This window comes from Vicugna pacos, chromosome 2 (assembly GCF_048564905.1).
Source record: "Vicugna pacos chromosome 2, VicPac4, whole genome shotgun sequence".
Classification (NCBI taxonomy): domain Eukaryota; kingdom Metazoa; phylum Chordata; class Mammalia; order Artiodactyla; family Camelidae; genus Vicugna; species Vicugna pacos.
The window spans coordinates 11,807,152-11,825,123 of NC_132988.1; the positions used below are offsets into that span (position 1 = coordinate 11,807,152).

Here is a 17,972-nt window from a genome sequence, read left to right on the forward strand (position 1 = left end):
TCAAATATTTTCCAGTCATTATAAGATTCAAGTCTATACTTGTTAAACACCTATTTAGCTCACACATACTTTTATAAAGTTTCAGAAAGAAAAAAAAAAGACCTTTTTGGAATCAGAAACAAGACTTGTCAAAGCAGACACAAGCAACCTGAGGCAGGGGAGGCAGACCTGAAGACAGGGGCTGAGGGACCAGAGGAACCAGACCCCAGTCAGAGCTTCACAAAGAGTGAAAGGCTGAAGACCAGAGTCACGGATACAGAAGGCTTCTTTCAAATTCTTCTAAACTGAGTATTTTGCCTATGTATTATTAGTTTCATTGTTGTAGAAACACAGAACTTACTGCACTTTGTGCTGTGTACCCTCTCCCTGGGGCTGAAGAACTCGATCATCAAATACCCAAAAAGACAGACCCAGTTCACATGAAACACACCGTGTAGGTATTTCCATTTGCAACTTTCTGTTTCTTTATGCTGTTTCCTAGTGGACTAAGCCAATTGGTACAGATAATTCAGATATCAATAATGGACTTTGATCATGATTCTCTCATAGGAGAAAGAAAAGCCCAGAACCATGGTCTCCCATTCTGGTAGCAGTTTTTATAAAACAGCACTCTAGAGCAAATTTGAACAGTTTTAGTGGTTTTAGTAAGCAGGTCCTCATTCGTGTGGCTTATGTATAATTGTGTCGGAGTGGACTTGGTTATACCTAGTGAGACTGAAACCACCACCAGACCAAGACTGGCCTTTGGTAAAGGAACCTAGGACTTTATTGCAGCTCTCAAATTTAACCAAAACCCCTCCCGCTGCATTTCATCAGCAGGCCACTCCAGGTAGGTCTTGGTGTTCATTATCTTCCGCAGTTTACAGAAGCGCTGGGGAATGGCCTTCCTCTCAATGGGCTCCAGCAGGATGAGGATGGCGGTGTCATCACTCTCGTCAAAGAGACGGAAATGGGAGAAGTCCAGCTCATACTTGCACCACTCGCTCTTCACAAAGTTCTCCGAGAGCACAAAGATGGTTTTGCGGCTCTTTTCAATGCAGTCGATGATATTGTCAATAATCCATTTGCCAGGAATGAAGTCCCGCTTGTGAAGACACAACCTGAAGGGCGGGTTGAAGTGCTCCAGCTCCTGGACCATGAGGTTCTCCACCCAGTAGGAATCCTGCTCACTGTAGGACACGAAGGCATCATAACAGAGGTCCCCGTGGGGAGCCTTCTTGGGCTTCCGTTTGGCCTGGAGCCAGGCCCACATCATCTTCATGTACCACACCCCGTGGAAATGGTGGCACAGAACCCCGGTGACCAGGAGCAACAGGAAAAGGGCGCAGCACGCGGCGGACACCACGGCTGCCCTGTGGCATTCAGCCAGCGAGAGCCGGACGTCCTGAACCCGCCGGCCCCGCACATGGGATGGAGAGTCACACAGGTAGTTTTCTGGCCAGTCGATCAGGACCTGGGCCAGTGCTCGCTGCCCCTGCGTGAAAGACAGGAAGTCACAGGAGCAAATGAAGCTGTTGCCGCCAGCTTCCAAAGTCTTCAGCTTTTGAAAAGAGGCAAGTTGCTCCTTAGAGAAAGTACTGATTGTATTTCTACTGATTCTCATAACTAATAACGTGGGTAAGGAGGAGGCATCTGGGAGGGTCTTCAACTTATTCCTGGAAATATAAAGTTCTTTGAGTTGCGGCAAAATCAAAGAAAATGAATTGAGATTGTTATTGCTAATATCTAAAATTTCCAGGGTCAGGGGGATGCAATAAGTTAAACTGTGTATTCTTGTGCTGGACAAGTTCAAGTATTTCATCTTTTCTGGCCACTGACAATTTTCAGGCATTGAATCAAAATTATTCTTACTGATATCCAGGTGAGTCAGGTTTTTCAGAGTAAGCAAAACTTCGCCAGTTTTTTCCAATGATTTCAAATGATTTTGCCTTAAAATTAAGGTTTGCAGGAAGGGCCAGGCATGCTCACAGGCTGAGTTTTCCAAGTACTCTTCAGACATTAAATTTTCACTGAGATCCAAATATTCTAACGATTTTAAGTGTTGTGAGAGTAAACAGGGAACCAGAAAAACCTTACTGTTTTCTATTATGATTCTTTTCACTTTTCCCGTGAGTGAATATATACTGCTCAGATCGTAAAATAAGAAAAAATTTGGAATAGTCAACTTCCGTACTGTTAACGTCTCCACGTTACCTAGATATTTAACTGTGCCTAAAACAGGCGTTCTAAATTTACCAAGTCCGTTCAGGGTGCAGCCATCAAACTCTACTTCTAACATCCCAGAAATATAATTCAGCAGTTTCACCAGCTCACTAAAACTTTCATCAGTGATTTTCACATTTCTAAAGGTCAACTTGTTAATCCATGTATTGGTTTCATCGACAACTATTTCTGAAATAGAGAAAGTGTTCAGATCAGTATCTCGCAGTTCTAAATGTCTGACAGAGCTTAAAAGATCTCCAAGGATCTCCAGCAATGAAACCGGCTGCCTCATGTGAAGGATCAGATGAGTGATGTTCTGAATTGACTTCAAACTCTTTGGCTCATACCTCTGCAGATTTGAAGCATCGATCTCAAGTTCCTCAAGAAAAGTGAGCCCAGAGAAATCCTTTTCCTGAATCTCGGAGAAGGGGTTACTATTCCCTACTTTCAGGATTCGCAGACTGGGGAGATGAGAAAAAAGAGACGTTTCGCCAAGTGTTTTGTAAGGATTTCCCAGCACGTTTAAGAATTTCAAGGCAGAAAGGGTCCTGAACCAGGAAGCTGATAAGTTAGACAAGCGATTATAGGATAAGTCCAAATGTTCGAGGCTCCTCAGGGGAAAAAAGGAATCTTCCTCAATTGTGTCGACTCCATTGGACCCCAGCCTCAAGGCCTTGAGGCCCACACACCTCTGCAGGTCATTGTTGCCGACATAGGTGATCCTGTTATTGGACAGGTCAAGGCTTTTCACAGCTGCCGTGAGCCCTGGGGGGATGGCGTTTAAAGATCTGGCGCGGCCATCACAGACGCCAGTGGGGTCACAAGACAGAGAATGAGCCTGATCAAGGGCCCCTTCCTTGGAGAGGCTGATTGCTGCCGCCAAGACCCACACTGTCCACAAAGCATGTGGCATTGTCCAGCGACGCAACCTACAAATAAGAGAGGTTCAAATGAGTGATTGTGTTTGACAGCATATCTTAATGCTTGTCTTGAAAAACACTTTGTAAAATGCAATACACACCACACACACACACACACACACACAGAGCTAACTACCAAGAAGGAACAGGCAAATGGAATGTATGAATGGGGATAAAAAAATGAATTCCCTGGCACATCCAGCAACACTAACACAGACAGACTGCCACTGAGCCATGACTTAAAAGCACAGTTCCATCTGGGAGTGTGGATCGGGACCAAACGTGGGTTGAAAGAACGAGTAAATGAATGAAAGGAGGAGTAAACGAGCAAGCAGTTTAAGAAATGGGCCGGGCTTAAGCATACGGATGTACAACCACCTATTTCTACACTTTCCTACACTTCAAACCTTATGTAGGATACCCCCTGATACCCCTCAGAATTAGAGGCCTAACAGAGCCAGACCACGGCTCTCACTGGACAACTTTCACTGAATGCAGATCCAGGAGGAACCCACTCTTTAACCCAGAGAAGAAGGTTCCATGCTTGCCAACCTGTCTTGCACCTCCAACTAGCGGGCAGGAGGGATGCTGAGAACCCCTGGGAGAGCAAGGTGGTTTATTGGACAGAGGGACAATCAGACCACGAGAAGCTTCTCTTCCTGCAGAGGACTAAGTGCAGGGAGCAGCGTTTGAGTGACCCAGCACTATTTTTTAAAAGATCATTTAGGGGAAACGATCCACATGGCAGTATTACAGTTTTCATCTATCTGTTTTCCATTGGGTTCTTTTTCGCATCTGCTACGTCATTCTTATAGTTTCAAATTCTCTGCCAAAATGTCCAGTCTTGTCCTTGATCACCATGAACACAGTCAGCACAGTCTGATAGGGTGCATGGCACTTCTGACAACCTTGGAAGACAAGGAGTCAGAGGTTAAGGCCCGGGGCAGTCACGGATGGGACAGGTAAGGCTGAACTTCAGAAAATAAGCCCTCCGGTAAACTGCAGCAGAGCTTTGCTTTACCTGGATGGCTCAGACTGCTTCAGTCTCTGAAAACGGACCACGGTTATTTCTGGAACGGGGGTACCTACAGAAGCAAAGGAAGATTTTCTCTCAAAGAAGATAACGTTATCCTAGGCCTCACATTGCTTTCTACAAGTAATTTTTCAAATAGAATGCCGAGAATAAAATAAAAAACAACTGGGCGTGAAAGGAAGCAAGGCATTAAGCATGAGAAGAGGAGAAACAGCAGACAATGGAAACTAACCCCCAGGGGCTACCCACCCATCATTGCACCCACCTCTAAAATTGACAGGGTTAAGATGAGGCGCCTATTGCTGTCTGGTACTATATCTATCCCGTTGTCTTTCTGCTTAATCAGCCATTAAAAAATCCTCTTAGTATAATTGCTCTGGGCAACCAAAATTTATTTGATTTTTTTCCCCCGTTTTTGTAATATATTGCACAAATCTTAAGAAATCTATATCAATTTTGGCTAAGATTTAATGTCAAACACATCCATTTTTAATTTTTCTAGCCTTTTCTCTTTAAAAGATAAAATTTATAAGAGCAGAGATCTTGGGCTATTTGATACAGATATTATTTGGTACCTATTGCATGGTGGATTTTCAACAAATAAAAATTATCAGTGATGCCAGAACTACAGTTAATGACTTGACACTGAAGATCAGAATTACCTATCTCTTCTCCCGCTTCCCCAGTACATTACAGCACGGGGCAGAGAACTCCTCAGTGTAAGACACTGAGCAAGGCAAGGGTGACGGCTCAAGTTAGACTGAGTGGTGTCAGATCTAACAGAGGTCGTGGATCTGGCCAAAATATAAAAATCACCTGCTTAAGGAATACAGAAAGTTGACAAAGTGGGGAGGAATTATTGGTCCAAGACTCAGGAAAAGATGGAAGTCTGAGGAGTAAGCCTGGTGCTAAAGGTGACTCATGCCAAGAGGAAGTTGCAGCCCTGTGCCCCAGAGTGAAACCCGAGCCAGACACCCACTTTAGGATGAGGGCTGTGATGTCTGGGGGAAGTTGGAGTGGAGAAGGGACTCCTGACCCAGTGCATGATACAGAACTGAAAGTGGGCTTTCCATAGAGCCACATGCAGGGAAAAGGCTACACCATACGTGAACAGACACCTTAAAAATCTCTGCCCTCTTGCCCAGGGTCTCCACTTGGCTGGAAGCCAGCCTGCTACCTCTCTCTCGTAGGAAAGCAGAACCCAAGCCTGCCACATGTGCTGATATGGGACCAAATATTAAAAGATACAACAACTAAGAATTTTTCAGAATTGAAGAAACACATAAATTCCCAAATTTCAAATGCATATTGAATCTCAAGCAAAAAAAGAATAGAAATTTCTCATCTAGCCTCAAAACAGTGGGATAATATCCTCAAAGGGCTGAGAAAACATACCTGTCAGTCTAGATGTCTATACCCATTTAAATTACCATCCAAGATAAAGAATGGAATGGAATATTATTCAGTCATAAAAAAGGAATGAAATCATGCCATCTGCAGCAACATAGACGGACTTAGAGATTATCATACTAAATGAAATAAGTCAGACAGAGAAAGACAAATATTACATGATATCAATTATATGTGGAATCTAAAAAATAGTATAAATGAACTTCTTTGCAAAACAGAAACAGACTCAGAGACATAGAAAACAAATTTACCAAAGGGGAAGAGGCTGGGATAAATTAGGACTATGGGATTAACAGATACACACTACCATATATCAAATAGATAAACAACAAGTATTTACTGTATAGCACAGGCAACTATAGTCAATTTCTTGTAATAATCGATACTGGAAAAGAGTCAAAAAAAGAGTATATATGTATAACCAAATCACTTTGCTATGCACCTGAAACTAATGCAATATTATACATCAACTATACTTCAATAAAAATTAATTAATTAACAAACAAATCGTCATCCAGAATAAAGATGAGATAGACATTTTCAAACATTCAAAACCTAAAAAAGAATTATTATCCACAGACCCTCACTGAAAGAAGTACCCGAAAACATGTTCTTCAGCAATATGGAAAATAAACCTGGTAAGAGTAGGCAACAAGAAGCAATAATTGAATTTTTTAATGTAATGGTAGATAAGAAAAAAGACAACGCTCAGAAACCCGGATGAGGCTTTTTGGTATGAGGAAAAAGTTATGTAAATTTTAAATGATACTGTGAAGATAAAAACACTTTTGACAAGTAAGCCTATTTGGGAAGACGAATACAATTTAGATTTACTAAAAGGTCTTTATGAGGAGGTCACACTCAGGATGTCACATACAATAAATTATGCTCCATCACTAAAATCAAAACAAGATATTTAACCAAGCACATCAAATTCTTAAATACAATAATGAAAAAAATTAACTGACAGCTTAGAAACTTCCAAAATATGTTGTCAACATCCGGCAAGTTACGTAATAGGTGCATTATAAAAAGTTTAAAGATACAAATGCTCTCTGCTTTTCCAAAAAAGGAACAAACGTAAAATATTGGTGAACAAGTCATTTTTTGAAAGGATGTTTGCCCCTTTTTTGGGAAGTGGGGAGTACTTTCAAGTCAGGCCATCTTATCTACCAGTTGCTTTTTGGTAAAAATCTGAGTTAGTCATGGTGCAGACAAGATCTTCCGCAAGATTACAAGCACCTCACCAGGCTGATTTTGTTTACATCCGGATCAGTTTCCTTTGTCTCCCAGCCCTTCCCCCGCAACCACCCTCCCAGCAGGAAAAACACCATCCTGGCTGGCGGCTTCGAAGTTCTAAACACAAGTTCTCATTTATAGAAGTTGAAGAAGTTGTAACGGCAGCGGGTGTGGAGCCCACCCTGGCGCAGAGGCCAGGCTCTGAACAGGGGAGCGAAGAGTCCTGGGCAGATCGGGATCTTGACCCTGTCCCACTTCTGAACCCTGGTGGCCGAAATCTACCTTTCACAGTTCGGCCCCAGCGGTAACCAGTGAGCGCAGACGCACCCCCAGCAGGACGCGCCTGTGCAACCTGGAAAGCCTCTACCTGATCCCCGCCATCGCCGCTCGGGGGCGGGGGGGGGACGAGGACGGAGGCGGCCAGGGCGCACAGAGCCGCCAGCGAGAGGGCGGCCCTAAGGGGAGCCCGAGCCACTGCCCACTCCCGCCTCCGGGATGCGGCCGCCTGGAGCCCTCGGAAGCGCCCCGCGGCCACCCCCTTGGAGGCTGGAGCGCGCTGGGCGCCCCGCGGCCGGCGGGCACCGGGACGCCAAGGGCTGGGCGTATCTGGGCCGCGCCCCGTCCCCTCTGGGCTGCTCCTGCTTCTCCCCCGGGCTCGCCTCCACCGGGCGGGTGTCCACATCCACGCGCGGAGCCGCGCAGACAGGGCTGCGGGAGCGTCGACGGCCTGGGGACCGGGTGCTCCCGCCACCCCCGCGCCCGCGCCGCCTCCCCCGGAGCCGAGTCGCGAGACTGGGACCCCGGGTGCCACCGATCGGGTGCCACCGATCGGGAAGCAGAGACCGCTGGCGCCCGCATCCGCGCCGCGGCCACCCTCCGGCCCCGCCTGCCCGCCCGACCGGGGACGGCTGCGGAGCCAGGAGGCCCGCGAGCGCGCTTTCCACCCGACGTACCTGGGCGGCCGCGCCTTCTGCCGCCTCGGGTCGGGACCCGCCCGCGCCCAGGAGAACCTCCAGAGAGCAGTGCGCGCGGCCGGCGCCCCCTTCTCCCGGTGGGCGGGGACCACCCGCTCCGCCGAGTGCGCCTGGCTCCGGTGACCAGGGACACAACGCCACCTCCGCCCCTCCCCGCGGGCTCCGTCAGGTGACCGTCACCGAGGTCCTGCCCTGACAGCAGCCTCGTGCCGGCCCGGGTCAGAAAAGAATGCTGGGGCCTGGGTGGGGGTCGCGGGGCAGCGGAACGCGAACCGGGTTGCTTGAGTCCACACCTCCCCCACCTCCACCCCCACCTCGCCACCCCCCAGCCCCCTCCAGCCTGGGATTCCCCCAAGGACAGAAGCAGATTTCGAAACCAAGAGAAGGCTTATTACCCTGCCAGTATTTTCTTCAAGCTTCAGGCGCTCAAAGCCTCTTATTGCCCTGAAACATGCCGCTTTACACGTCTCCGTTCTTCTCCGTCCTCGGAAGTCCAAATTCCAGCTCGCGAATTATGCCTGATACCCACCTGTGCTCCTCCTCCTTTTCAGCACAACCCACCGGCCAGTGTATGTCCAGGGTCCACTTCCACCCGCAAGCCTGTGCTCTCCTGCGTTATGTAACTCCCCAGTCACTTCCCAGACTGACACAGCAAGATTTTGCCTGAGCTGCAGTTAAGGACAGCCCAGATGTTTTAAAACTTTCAGTCCTGTGGCAGTCCCCTGGTGGTGCGTGACCGCCTCTGGCACCTACCTCCGATCCCTGCTCTTAACATGAGAAGATGTGGGCTCCAGCCTACATCCAAGATTTTGAACCTTAGTCCATACCTTGCTCATTTCTATCCTTGCTTCTCAAAGTAAGCAATTTCAAAAGCAGTCAGACTGGCTTTCTTCATTGCCCCAGAAACTAGCGAGGCATGTTTCTAAGGGAAACAAATTTTAAAAACTCAGTTGCCTTAATATTCATAAACTACATTTTATATTCACAATTACATTTGATCTTCCCAAATTGAGGTGGGAGGCTGAAGAAGTATTCTTGTTCCTCTTTTACCCGGGAGGAAATGCCATGCAAATTGCAAGTGGCAGAAGTGAGATGTGAAACCAGAATTCTGTCCTATGTTCAGGGTTCCTTCTGATACCCTGGCTTCTTGCCCCAACCTTCTATCTACCCTATTCTACATGCCTAGTGCTCAGTAAAGGTTCCAGACTCTGACAAACTTAATCACTAGGCTTAACGTGATGGGATGTGAACTTGAGAGAGTGGAGTCTGATTTTCCATACAGGTTGCTGATTACTGTGTGGCGATTTGTCTGTATCCCTGACCATCCAGGCCCTTCAGATGTCTGAAAGACTTCCTTCTTCCTACTTCTCCACCTCTTTTCCTCATGATTTCTCAACTGTATACTTAAGAAAACTTCTTTCCAATTTCTTTGCCTTGAAATCAAAAACCTCTGTTCTTTCTCTATCTAGCTTTTCTAGATGAACTGCCTAGATTGATTGATTTTATTGCTTCATAATCCCAAAGTCAATTCGAATATTCTGGCAAAGTTAGGTGGAAATCGTTTATTTACCCACAACTTACTACCAGTGTCCTCTGTATACAGTGAAGATTTTTCTAAACGTTCTCAGGAAGCTATTAGCACGTTTTACTCAGGAGCATTCTTACACGTGTTCAGTTCTTAATGTTTGCAAAGCTCTATCACATAAATCTTTTCACCCGAATCTCACACTAACACATGAAATAAACAGTTCTGGTATTATTACACCTTCAGGTCAAGTGATTAAAGAACGAACTTGCCTCAAGTCACATGACTCACAGCAGCCAAGTGGCAAATCCCAGGTCAGGCTCCAAAACTCCTCAGCCTCTTTTCATTGTGACCTGAGACCTCCTCTAACTCCCTACAAAACTGTTTTTTCAGTTGGAAAATGAACAAAATATGGAAAAGTATTTGGTAAAAATGTAATGCTCATGGTATCTATATTTTGGAAACTGACTGCAATTCTAAAGTGAAGTTATCGAAAAACAGTCTGTGTCTTGTTCACATACAATATTTTGTAATTGTTAAAGAAAATAATAATACATCCATCAAAAACCACTTAATGAAAATCTGCTATAATCCTTGCACTAATATACAGATCTTTGTACACAAACGCTCATTCTGCAAATTTTTTCTGCTTTGAACAGATTTCAGTAACACCTGTAATTTTTTAAGAATCCTACTTGCTACTGTTTATGCAAAATAATGATAGCAAAATTCTAAATCAAAATAGAGCCAAGTTTTGAAAACTGAGACTATTTCATTGTGTAAATATTTTTCTTTTACCAACTAGAATTATTCTTTAACTTAAACCCTCCCTGCTGGGCAATGGCCTTCCTCTCAATGGGCTTCAGCAGGATGAGGATGGCAGCGTCATCGCTCTCGTCAAAGAGACGGAAATGGGAGAAGTCCAGCTTGTACTTGCACCACTCACTCTTCAAAGCTCTCTGAGAGCATAAAGATGGTTTTGTGGCTCTTTTTGATGTAGCTGATGATATTGTCAATAATCCATTTGCCAGGAATGAAGTCCCGTTTGTGAAGACACAACTTGAAGGGCAGGTTGAAGTGCTCCAGCTCCTGGACCATGAGGTTCTCCACCCAGTAGGAATCCTGCTCACTGTAGGACACAAAGGCGTCATAACAGAGGTCCCCGCGGGGAGCCTTCTTGGGCTTCCGTTTGGCCTGGAGCCAGGCCCACATCATCTTCATGCACCATACCCTGTGGAAATGGTGGCACAAAACCCCGGTGAGCAGGAGCAACAGGAAAAGGGCGCAGCACTTGGCGGACACCACGGCTGCCCTGTGGCATTCAGCCAGCAAGAGCCGGGCATCCTGAACCCACTGGCCCCGCACGTGGGATGGAGAGTCACACACGTAGTTTTCTGGCCAGTCGATCAGGTCCTGGGCCCGTGCTCGCTGCCCCTGCGTGAAAAACAGGAAGTCACAGGAGCAAATGAAGCTGTTGCTGCTGGCTTCCAAGGTCTTCAGTTTTGGGGGGAAAAAAATCAAGTTGTTTGTTAGAGAAAGTTTTACTTTCCTACCAATTACCAAAGCAGAAGGAAGCACCTGGGAGGGTCTTCAACAGATACTTGAAAATGTAAAGTTATTTAGGATATGACAAAATAAAAGACTTTATTGCTAACATCTAATATGCCTAGAGTCTGGGAAACACTGAGTGTTAAATTGTGTAATTTTGTACTGAATAATTTCAAGTATGTTTCCTTTTCTGGCCACTGGTAGGAGTTAGGTAAAGAACCAAGTGTACACTGACCAAGATCAATGTTAATTAGGTTTTTCTAGAGTAAGTAATGTTCTCCAGAGTTTATAGATTATTTTGTCTTAAATTCAAACTCTGTAGGAAGCCCCACACATCCTTATGAACTGACTGTTTCAATTAGTCTCCAAGCATCAAATTTTCACTGAGATCCAGGTATCCTGTGGATTTGAAATATTGCGTGCCAGGATGTGGTTGGTGTTAAGCAGACTTTGGCACTTTCAGCTGTGAATATCTTTAGTTAATATAAAACAAGCATGTCTTTAAAGTTCTGTCATCATGGAAGATTCTCATAGCTAAACCCTGTTGTTATTATAGCTTCTATTGAGCCTGGTCTGATCATGGAATCTCAGCCATCCCATTTTCCATTTTCCTGAAGTACAGTCTTCCAGTTCAACATCCAATAACTGTTTTTCAAATCTTACTGTTTAATTACTTCAATTTGTTTTACTATTAGTTTTTTTCGCTGTGAGCCTGAGTGTAAGATTTTCTTGTTACCTGTGATCTCATATGAAGAGCAGTTTTTCTCACATTTAAGTATTTTGAAAACTTCAAAGATTGCCCAAAACCTTTCAGAATAAAATTGATCTCTTCATATGTGGTCAAAAGATACAAATTCCCAGTTATAAGATACATAACTTCTGGGAATGTAACATACAGCATGGTGGCTATAGTTAATAATAGTGTATTATACTTTTGAAAGTTGCCAAGAAAGTAGATCTTAAAAGTTCTCATCAAAAGAGCAAAGTTGTAACTATGTGAAATGATGGATGTTAAACTTGTTGTGATAATTATCTCACAATATATACATATATCAAATAATTATGTTATACACCTTAAATTAATACAATTGTACATGGCAATCATATTGCAATAAAACTGTGGGGGCGAGGGGAACACATTAAGATACTGCTACATGCTCACTAGAATGGCTAAAATTAAAGATTGACAACACCAAGTGTTGGTAAAGATGTTGAATAACTGAAACTCTCATACGTTGCTGGTGGGAATGCAAAACGACGTACCCACTTAGGGAAAATTTGATCATTTCCTGTAAAATTAAATACGCACTTACTCAGTGACCCAGCAATCTCAATCCTGGGTATTTACCCACAAGAAATGAAAAAAAATAAGTCCACACAAAAGCATGTACTTTATTCAGAGCTAGAAACAACCCCAATATGTAACAACTCGTGAATAGATAGATTGTTGCGTATCTGTACAAGAGAAAACTACTCAACATAAAAAGGCAGAGCCACTGAAATATGCAAGTATGGATGATCTGAAAAGAATTATATTAAGTGAAAGAAGTCAGACACAGACAATACATATTATAGAACCCATTCATGTGAAATTCTACACAAAGCAAAACTGTGACAGAAAGCAGAGCTGTCAGGGAGCCAGGTGGGGGAAGGGACTGACCACAAAGAGGGATGCAGGAGGCTTCGGGGGCAACAGAAATGTTCTGTGTCATGATTGTGACTGCAGTTACGTGACTGTCTTTGTCAAGCTCATCAAACTGTGCTTTTTAAATTGATAAATTTTATTGCATATAAATTATCTTAAAAAAAATCAACTTTGGTAAATCTTCCCCCCAAGTACAAAGGATGGATATATCAGATCTCCAAAACAGAGGTGCCATCTCTTGCTAGTCTTTGAGAGAAGGAAGGAGAAAGCACCTAATTTCTTTGGCGGGTCATCCTGCCTTACATATAAAACATCTCCTTTCACCTTAATAAGTTTACATTCATTTCTCTCACTTGTAACCCAAAGAGATTTGACTAAGATATTTCTTGATGGAAAGAAAATTGTTTCTTAAGTAACTCAGGAAGTCCAAACTACCTAGAAATATAATATCATAAAATCTTCTAATATCATATTCAGATGCTTTATCCCTTCTGGAATGCTACTTTCCAACTTTTCATCTTGCCAATAGCACACCATGTATATTCAGAGCAATTCACCACCCAAATTTTACAAAGTTCATTCCAGGACTAAACTCGTCATCCTATAATGATTCCAGAAATTAAGATTTTCCTAGCAAGAATGGTCTAAATGTTTATTCTTTTAGAAAAAAAAAGGAAGAAAGAAAGACCAACCAAATCTTTCAGAGTAAAATTGACTGCTTCGGCTGTCAGCCCCAGTGACTGATCTTCTACTTTGATTTCAAACTTCTTGGTACATTTTGCCAAGGCTTAGAAGCATCAGTCTTAAGTTAATTCAGAATAGAAATTCCATAAAAATCTTGTTTTTTTATTTTTTGTATATATATATTTTTTGAAGTATAATCAGTTTACAATAATTTAGATAATTTGTAAATATTGCAGGAGTCTGAAACTTGGGAAAATGAAAAAAAGAAAGAGGGAAAGAGATAAACAAGATTTTACTGTATAGCACAGGAAAATATACACAAGATCTTATGGTAGCTCACAGAGAAAGGAATGTGACAATGAATACATGTATGTTCATGTATAATTGAAAAATAGTGCTCTGCACTGGAATTTGACACAACATTGTAAAATGATTATCAATCAATAAAAAAAGTTAAAGAAAAAAAAGGGGGGGGAGATTTTTCTTCAAGTTCTTTGATGCTCTATCCCAGAAGCAAAGGACCGAGCTATGAAGATGACATTGAGATAAATTGCTATAATTTAGGTCCAAATATACAAGACTGTCAAGGACAAGGCAAATAATTTTCATCTGTTGCAGGACTTGTTCTAGACGAAAGAAAAGGAGCTTCCAAATTCACATTCACCTGCTGAATGCGGCTGGATGTAAATGTTATGAGGGCGTGGGCTTTGCTCTCCTTTTTGCAGTGAAGTATCACCAGCCCTGAGAGCACGGAACGTACTGTCACCTACTACTTGCTGGGTGGGGAACTGACATGCCCCTTCAGAGCATCAATTAGGTCCAGAGGAATGGAGTATAAACATTGGAGATTCAGCTGCAACTGCAAGGAGAGAACTCCGACCAGTGGCTTCTTGCTCCAGCTTCCTACCATTGCCACACAATAGCCAAGACAAGAATGAAGACATACAGTGTATTCTTTCCAATCACAGAGTCAGACACAACCGTGAGTGAGCAACTGGCTTCATCTTAATATCTGTAAGGGTTTTATGTCCTCATCAGGCAGGAAGAATATGAAAAGAACACAAAAGTTCATCCACTTCCAAATTCCTTGGAGCTCCTTGGAAGATATTTTGAAATATCTAGACTCAGATAACTGTTAAGTCCAACCATGTGGTGTGGCAGTCTGGGTAGGAGTTGCTACCTTCTGTGTGGATGGAAAAAATGAGCTCATGTTAATGACAAACCCAGGGACATGAGCTGTGTGACCACTGTCTTCTTCAGGTCCCAGTCATGTTATAAAGCATAACCAGGGTTCAGTGCGTACTAAACAAGGTCACAGACAAGGCTGCTGCCAGCTTCCTGGTCTGTATCATTGGCCAACTGTCTAAGAGGGAATTCCCGAATTATGTATGGTGCTGTAATGCCACTTAAACTATTTAAACATTTAATTAGCTGAGTTTGTCAGTAGGATCAAACAAAAGCCAAGGTTCCTTTTAAATGGTGTTTAAATTTGGTATATTTATAAATAAATATAGTCCAGCCTAAAAGCTGAAGGAATGACAAGGTTTTTAATTTGGCAAATTTAGTACATTAGATAGTAAATCATAAATCCAGGGCAAACTTCTGAATTATCTCTTTTGCAGACAAAACTTTGTGGGGACATTAAAATAATGCCAACATTGACAAAATTAAATTTGAGTCACTAGAGAAAAAAATGTGCCAAGTGCTTCCTTTCTCCCCATGTTAACTGCTGCTCTTCCTCCTCTGCTGTGCCCACAGCTTCCTCCAGCCTGCGTCAGTTGTGGCCTCATCTTCCAGTCTGCCAGTGTCCTTCTGTGTCCTGCCGGTGCCGCAGCTTCTTCCATATTTATTTAAAGCAAACAAACAAACAAAAATCAACAACATCTATCTTCCTCAAGTGTCTCTCTTTCTCTTCTTTCATACACCAGCTCTGGAAAGAGCGCTTTACATGTCCAGTCTCTATTTCCTCTCCTCTTGCCCTGTCTTCACTCTCCTCCAATAAGGCTTCCACCCGTGTGACTCCAAACAGCTTGCAAAGGTTATCAACGATCACTATGTCGCTGACTCTCTTCCTGTTGCCTAGAACAGTTAGAACAGATCTCACTGTGACACTCCTTCCTTCTTAAAACATCCTGTCCCTTTGCTTCCATGACTCCATATGCTTAGTTTTCCTGTTTGACTCTCCTTTTCAGACTTATCCTTCCCTTCCCCGTTTCCCAGGTCTAGATCCTAGGCCACTCCTCACTGGCTGCTTTCTCCCTGAGGAGTCTCATCTGTGCTCATCTGCGTGCCAGCACCTTTCCAGTTGAAGTGTCCTGCACAGACATCTCAACAAGCTGCAGACCTAGATGGGCAGCTGCCTTCTTGAGATGTGTGCACGTGGGTGTCTCAGAGCAGTCCACTCAGTATGTCCAAGTTTGAGCTCATGACACCTCTTCCCGAGGCTGACCCCCTCCCAGTGGTCTTTATTTCAACACATGGCACCACCATCCACCCAGATGACTCTGCTGGGAGACTTGTTCTGCTGATTTTACCTCGAATCCATCCAACTCTTTTTACTCCCACTTTCGTCATCCTAGTTCAAGCTACCTTCACCTGTTGTCTCGACTCCAAAAACAGCCTCCCAGTGGTCTCACCTGCTTTGCCTTCTCCGTATCGCTTGCTTCACCCTGCATCTAGGGCAGCCTTGACTCATGAAAATATCACAGGAGCCACTAGTGCAAGCTGCTTACGTAATTTTAAATGCCCTGGTAGCTACATTTAAACAGGTAAGCAAGAAACGGGTAAAACGAATCTTAATTACAAAATAAAATTATTTTATTTAACCTAAAACATTATCATTCCCATATGTAATGACTATGAAAAAATTAATGAGCTATTTCACATTCCTTTTTTATGCTGTCTTTGAAATCCAGTGTATAGTCCACATTGATAGCACATCCCAGCAAAGACCAGCAACACTTCAAGTGTTCAATATCCATATGTAGCTAGTGGCAACCATTGGACAATACGGATCTAGAATGATCGTTTAACAATGCAACTGATCATTTCATCCCACCTCAAGCTTAAGATTCTTCTATGGCTTCCAAATCGTTCTTAGGATGAGGATCTACATATTTAACGTAGACTACAAGTTCCTGCAGGATCTGTGGTGCAGCTCGTGCTAAACTTCCTGTCTCTGCCTCTTCTCCCCATCACCACCTGTGCCAGACACACCAGCCACATCAGACTTTCAGAGTTTCCACTCACCACAGATCCTTTGCATATGCTGTTTCCTCTGCTGTGAATGTCATTCTCTATTACCATCCCCTCCACCATCACCATCAACCCCACCATCACCACCACCTCCATCATTATAGAATTGCCAGCACCACCACCACCTCCACCAGCACCACCACCACCTGCCGCAGAGACTCACTTCTCCTTCAGGTCCCCACTCACCTTCACTTCCCTTACTTTTCACCCTAGATATGCCTTCCTTTCCTTCATAGCATTTAGCTTAGTTTGTAGCTGTATCCTCCCAAGTGTGTGATTAATGCCTGTCTCTTTCACCAGGCCATAAACAGAACTGGTGTGTTTAACTCACCATTGTATTCTCAGTGTTTACCCAGTAACTTGTATGTAGTATGGTTCAGTAAAAACTGTTGAATAGATAAATGAATAACTCAAGATAATTAGGAAATGAAGAACCATAAAATGGGGCATGAATAGAGCTTGAAGAATGGAGGAGAAGTCAGTGAACACTGTCAAATTGGGTGAGTAGAATCCAAAGCGGGGATGGAGGAGTGGGAGGTAATTACCTCAGCTGAGACCTTACCTTGTGTTAATCTCTCTGCGTGTTGTTTAATGTGTGTTTGTTTAATGCGTTAGCAAGTCTATGAGGCAGGCATTATCTGCATTTTAAACTTAAAGAGGCTCAGAAGGGTCCTAGGACTGCCAGGTGACATAGTTAGGATTGAAGCCTCCTTCTGTCTGATTTCCAAGCCCCTGCACCATGCATTTCACTAGGTTTCCATAGACAACTTCCTAGGCTTCACAGTCTTGCTAGACTTAATCAATGAGAATAATATTATTGAATGAGAATGTGCCTGAACACTCAAAGGACAGAAAAGGCTAGATTTGTTATAGTGTATATGTATGTGCACCTATTTTGTTGCAAAGTTTCTTTATATAAACGTTGCCCCAATGCGTTGCACAATTCAAGGGTGATTGCCTCATGTGAGACTCTTAAGCAAAACAAACCCGGCCTGAAATGACGTCATTTACTATTTCAAGTCCAAGAAGGAAGTTAAATGATGATTGAATAATGGCTCCTATGGAACATTCTCAAATACCAGTTGATTTTCCTTCCCGTTTAAGTGAGGTTGTGTACATATAGTGCTTAACAGAAAGCCTGGCATCGAGAAAGAGATCAGTCATCGCTAGCTGGTGGTATTATGGTCATGATCATGATTGTTCCTGGCTCATTACAGCTCTTCGCTTATTTTCTGCATACATACTAAACTATTAGTTCTTAAAACTACGCTGTGCTGGCTCTAAAAGACTCAGGTGAGTCGCGACCAAAGTCAGCTCCTGGACTGACTCGGCAGCTGCCAGCCGTCGCCCATGCACCACAGAGCACAGACCCAGTGCTGAACCGGCCGGTGTGCAGGGCTCAGCACAAGCCCTCGGCGCCCTCCTCCACCGTGTTACGGGAACAACGGAGCATGGCTTGTAAGGGCAAGAGCTTTGTGGCACAGCAAGTTGGTTTCAGAGCTTGCCTCTTCCACCTGCCCACTCTGTCACCGATCAC

At 43.7% G+C, this 17,972-nt stretch overlaps 1 protein-coding gene and 1 pseudogene across 4 annotated transcripts; both read right to left on the reverse strand.

Moving 5' to 3' along the window:
- Positions 1-578: 578 nt before the first annotated feature.
- TLR2 (toll like receptor 2) lies at positions 579-8,671 on the reverse strand. Of its 4 annotated transcripts, XM_072975384.1 has the most exons (3): positions 7,758-8,047; positions 4,144-4,207; positions 579-3,131 (listed from the first exon to the last, which is right to left on the reverse strand). In XM_072975384.1, the coding sequence occupies exon 3, from the start codon at positions 3,113-3,115 to the stop codon at positions 758-760; it is 2,358 nt and encodes a 785-aa protein (XP_072831485.1). In that variant the 5' UTR covers positions 3,116-3,131; positions 4,144-4,207; positions 7,758-8,047; the 3' UTR covers positions 579-757. The 4 variants fall into 4 exon arrangements, with proteins under 4 accessions (XP_072831485.1, XP_015102483.2, XP_006213232.2 ...); XM_015246997.3 differs by lacking the exons at positions 4,144-4,207; positions 7,758-8,047 and adding an exon at positions 8,308-8,671; XM_006213170.4 differs by lacking the exons at positions 4,144-4,207; positions 7,758-8,047 and adding an exon at positions 8,174-8,307.
- Positions 8,672-10,097: 1,426 nt separating this feature from the next.
- Positions 10,098-15,855, reverse strand: LOC102544590 (toll-like receptor 2; annotated as a pseudogene).
- Between the last annotated feature and the right edge of the window lie 2,117 nt (positions 15,856-17,972).

Coding starts and splice junctions, on each gene's coding strand:
- TLR2 (XM_015246997.3), bottom strand. CDS start 3,115: ATGCCACATGCTTTGTGGACAGTGTGGGTCTTGGCGGCAGCAATCAGC.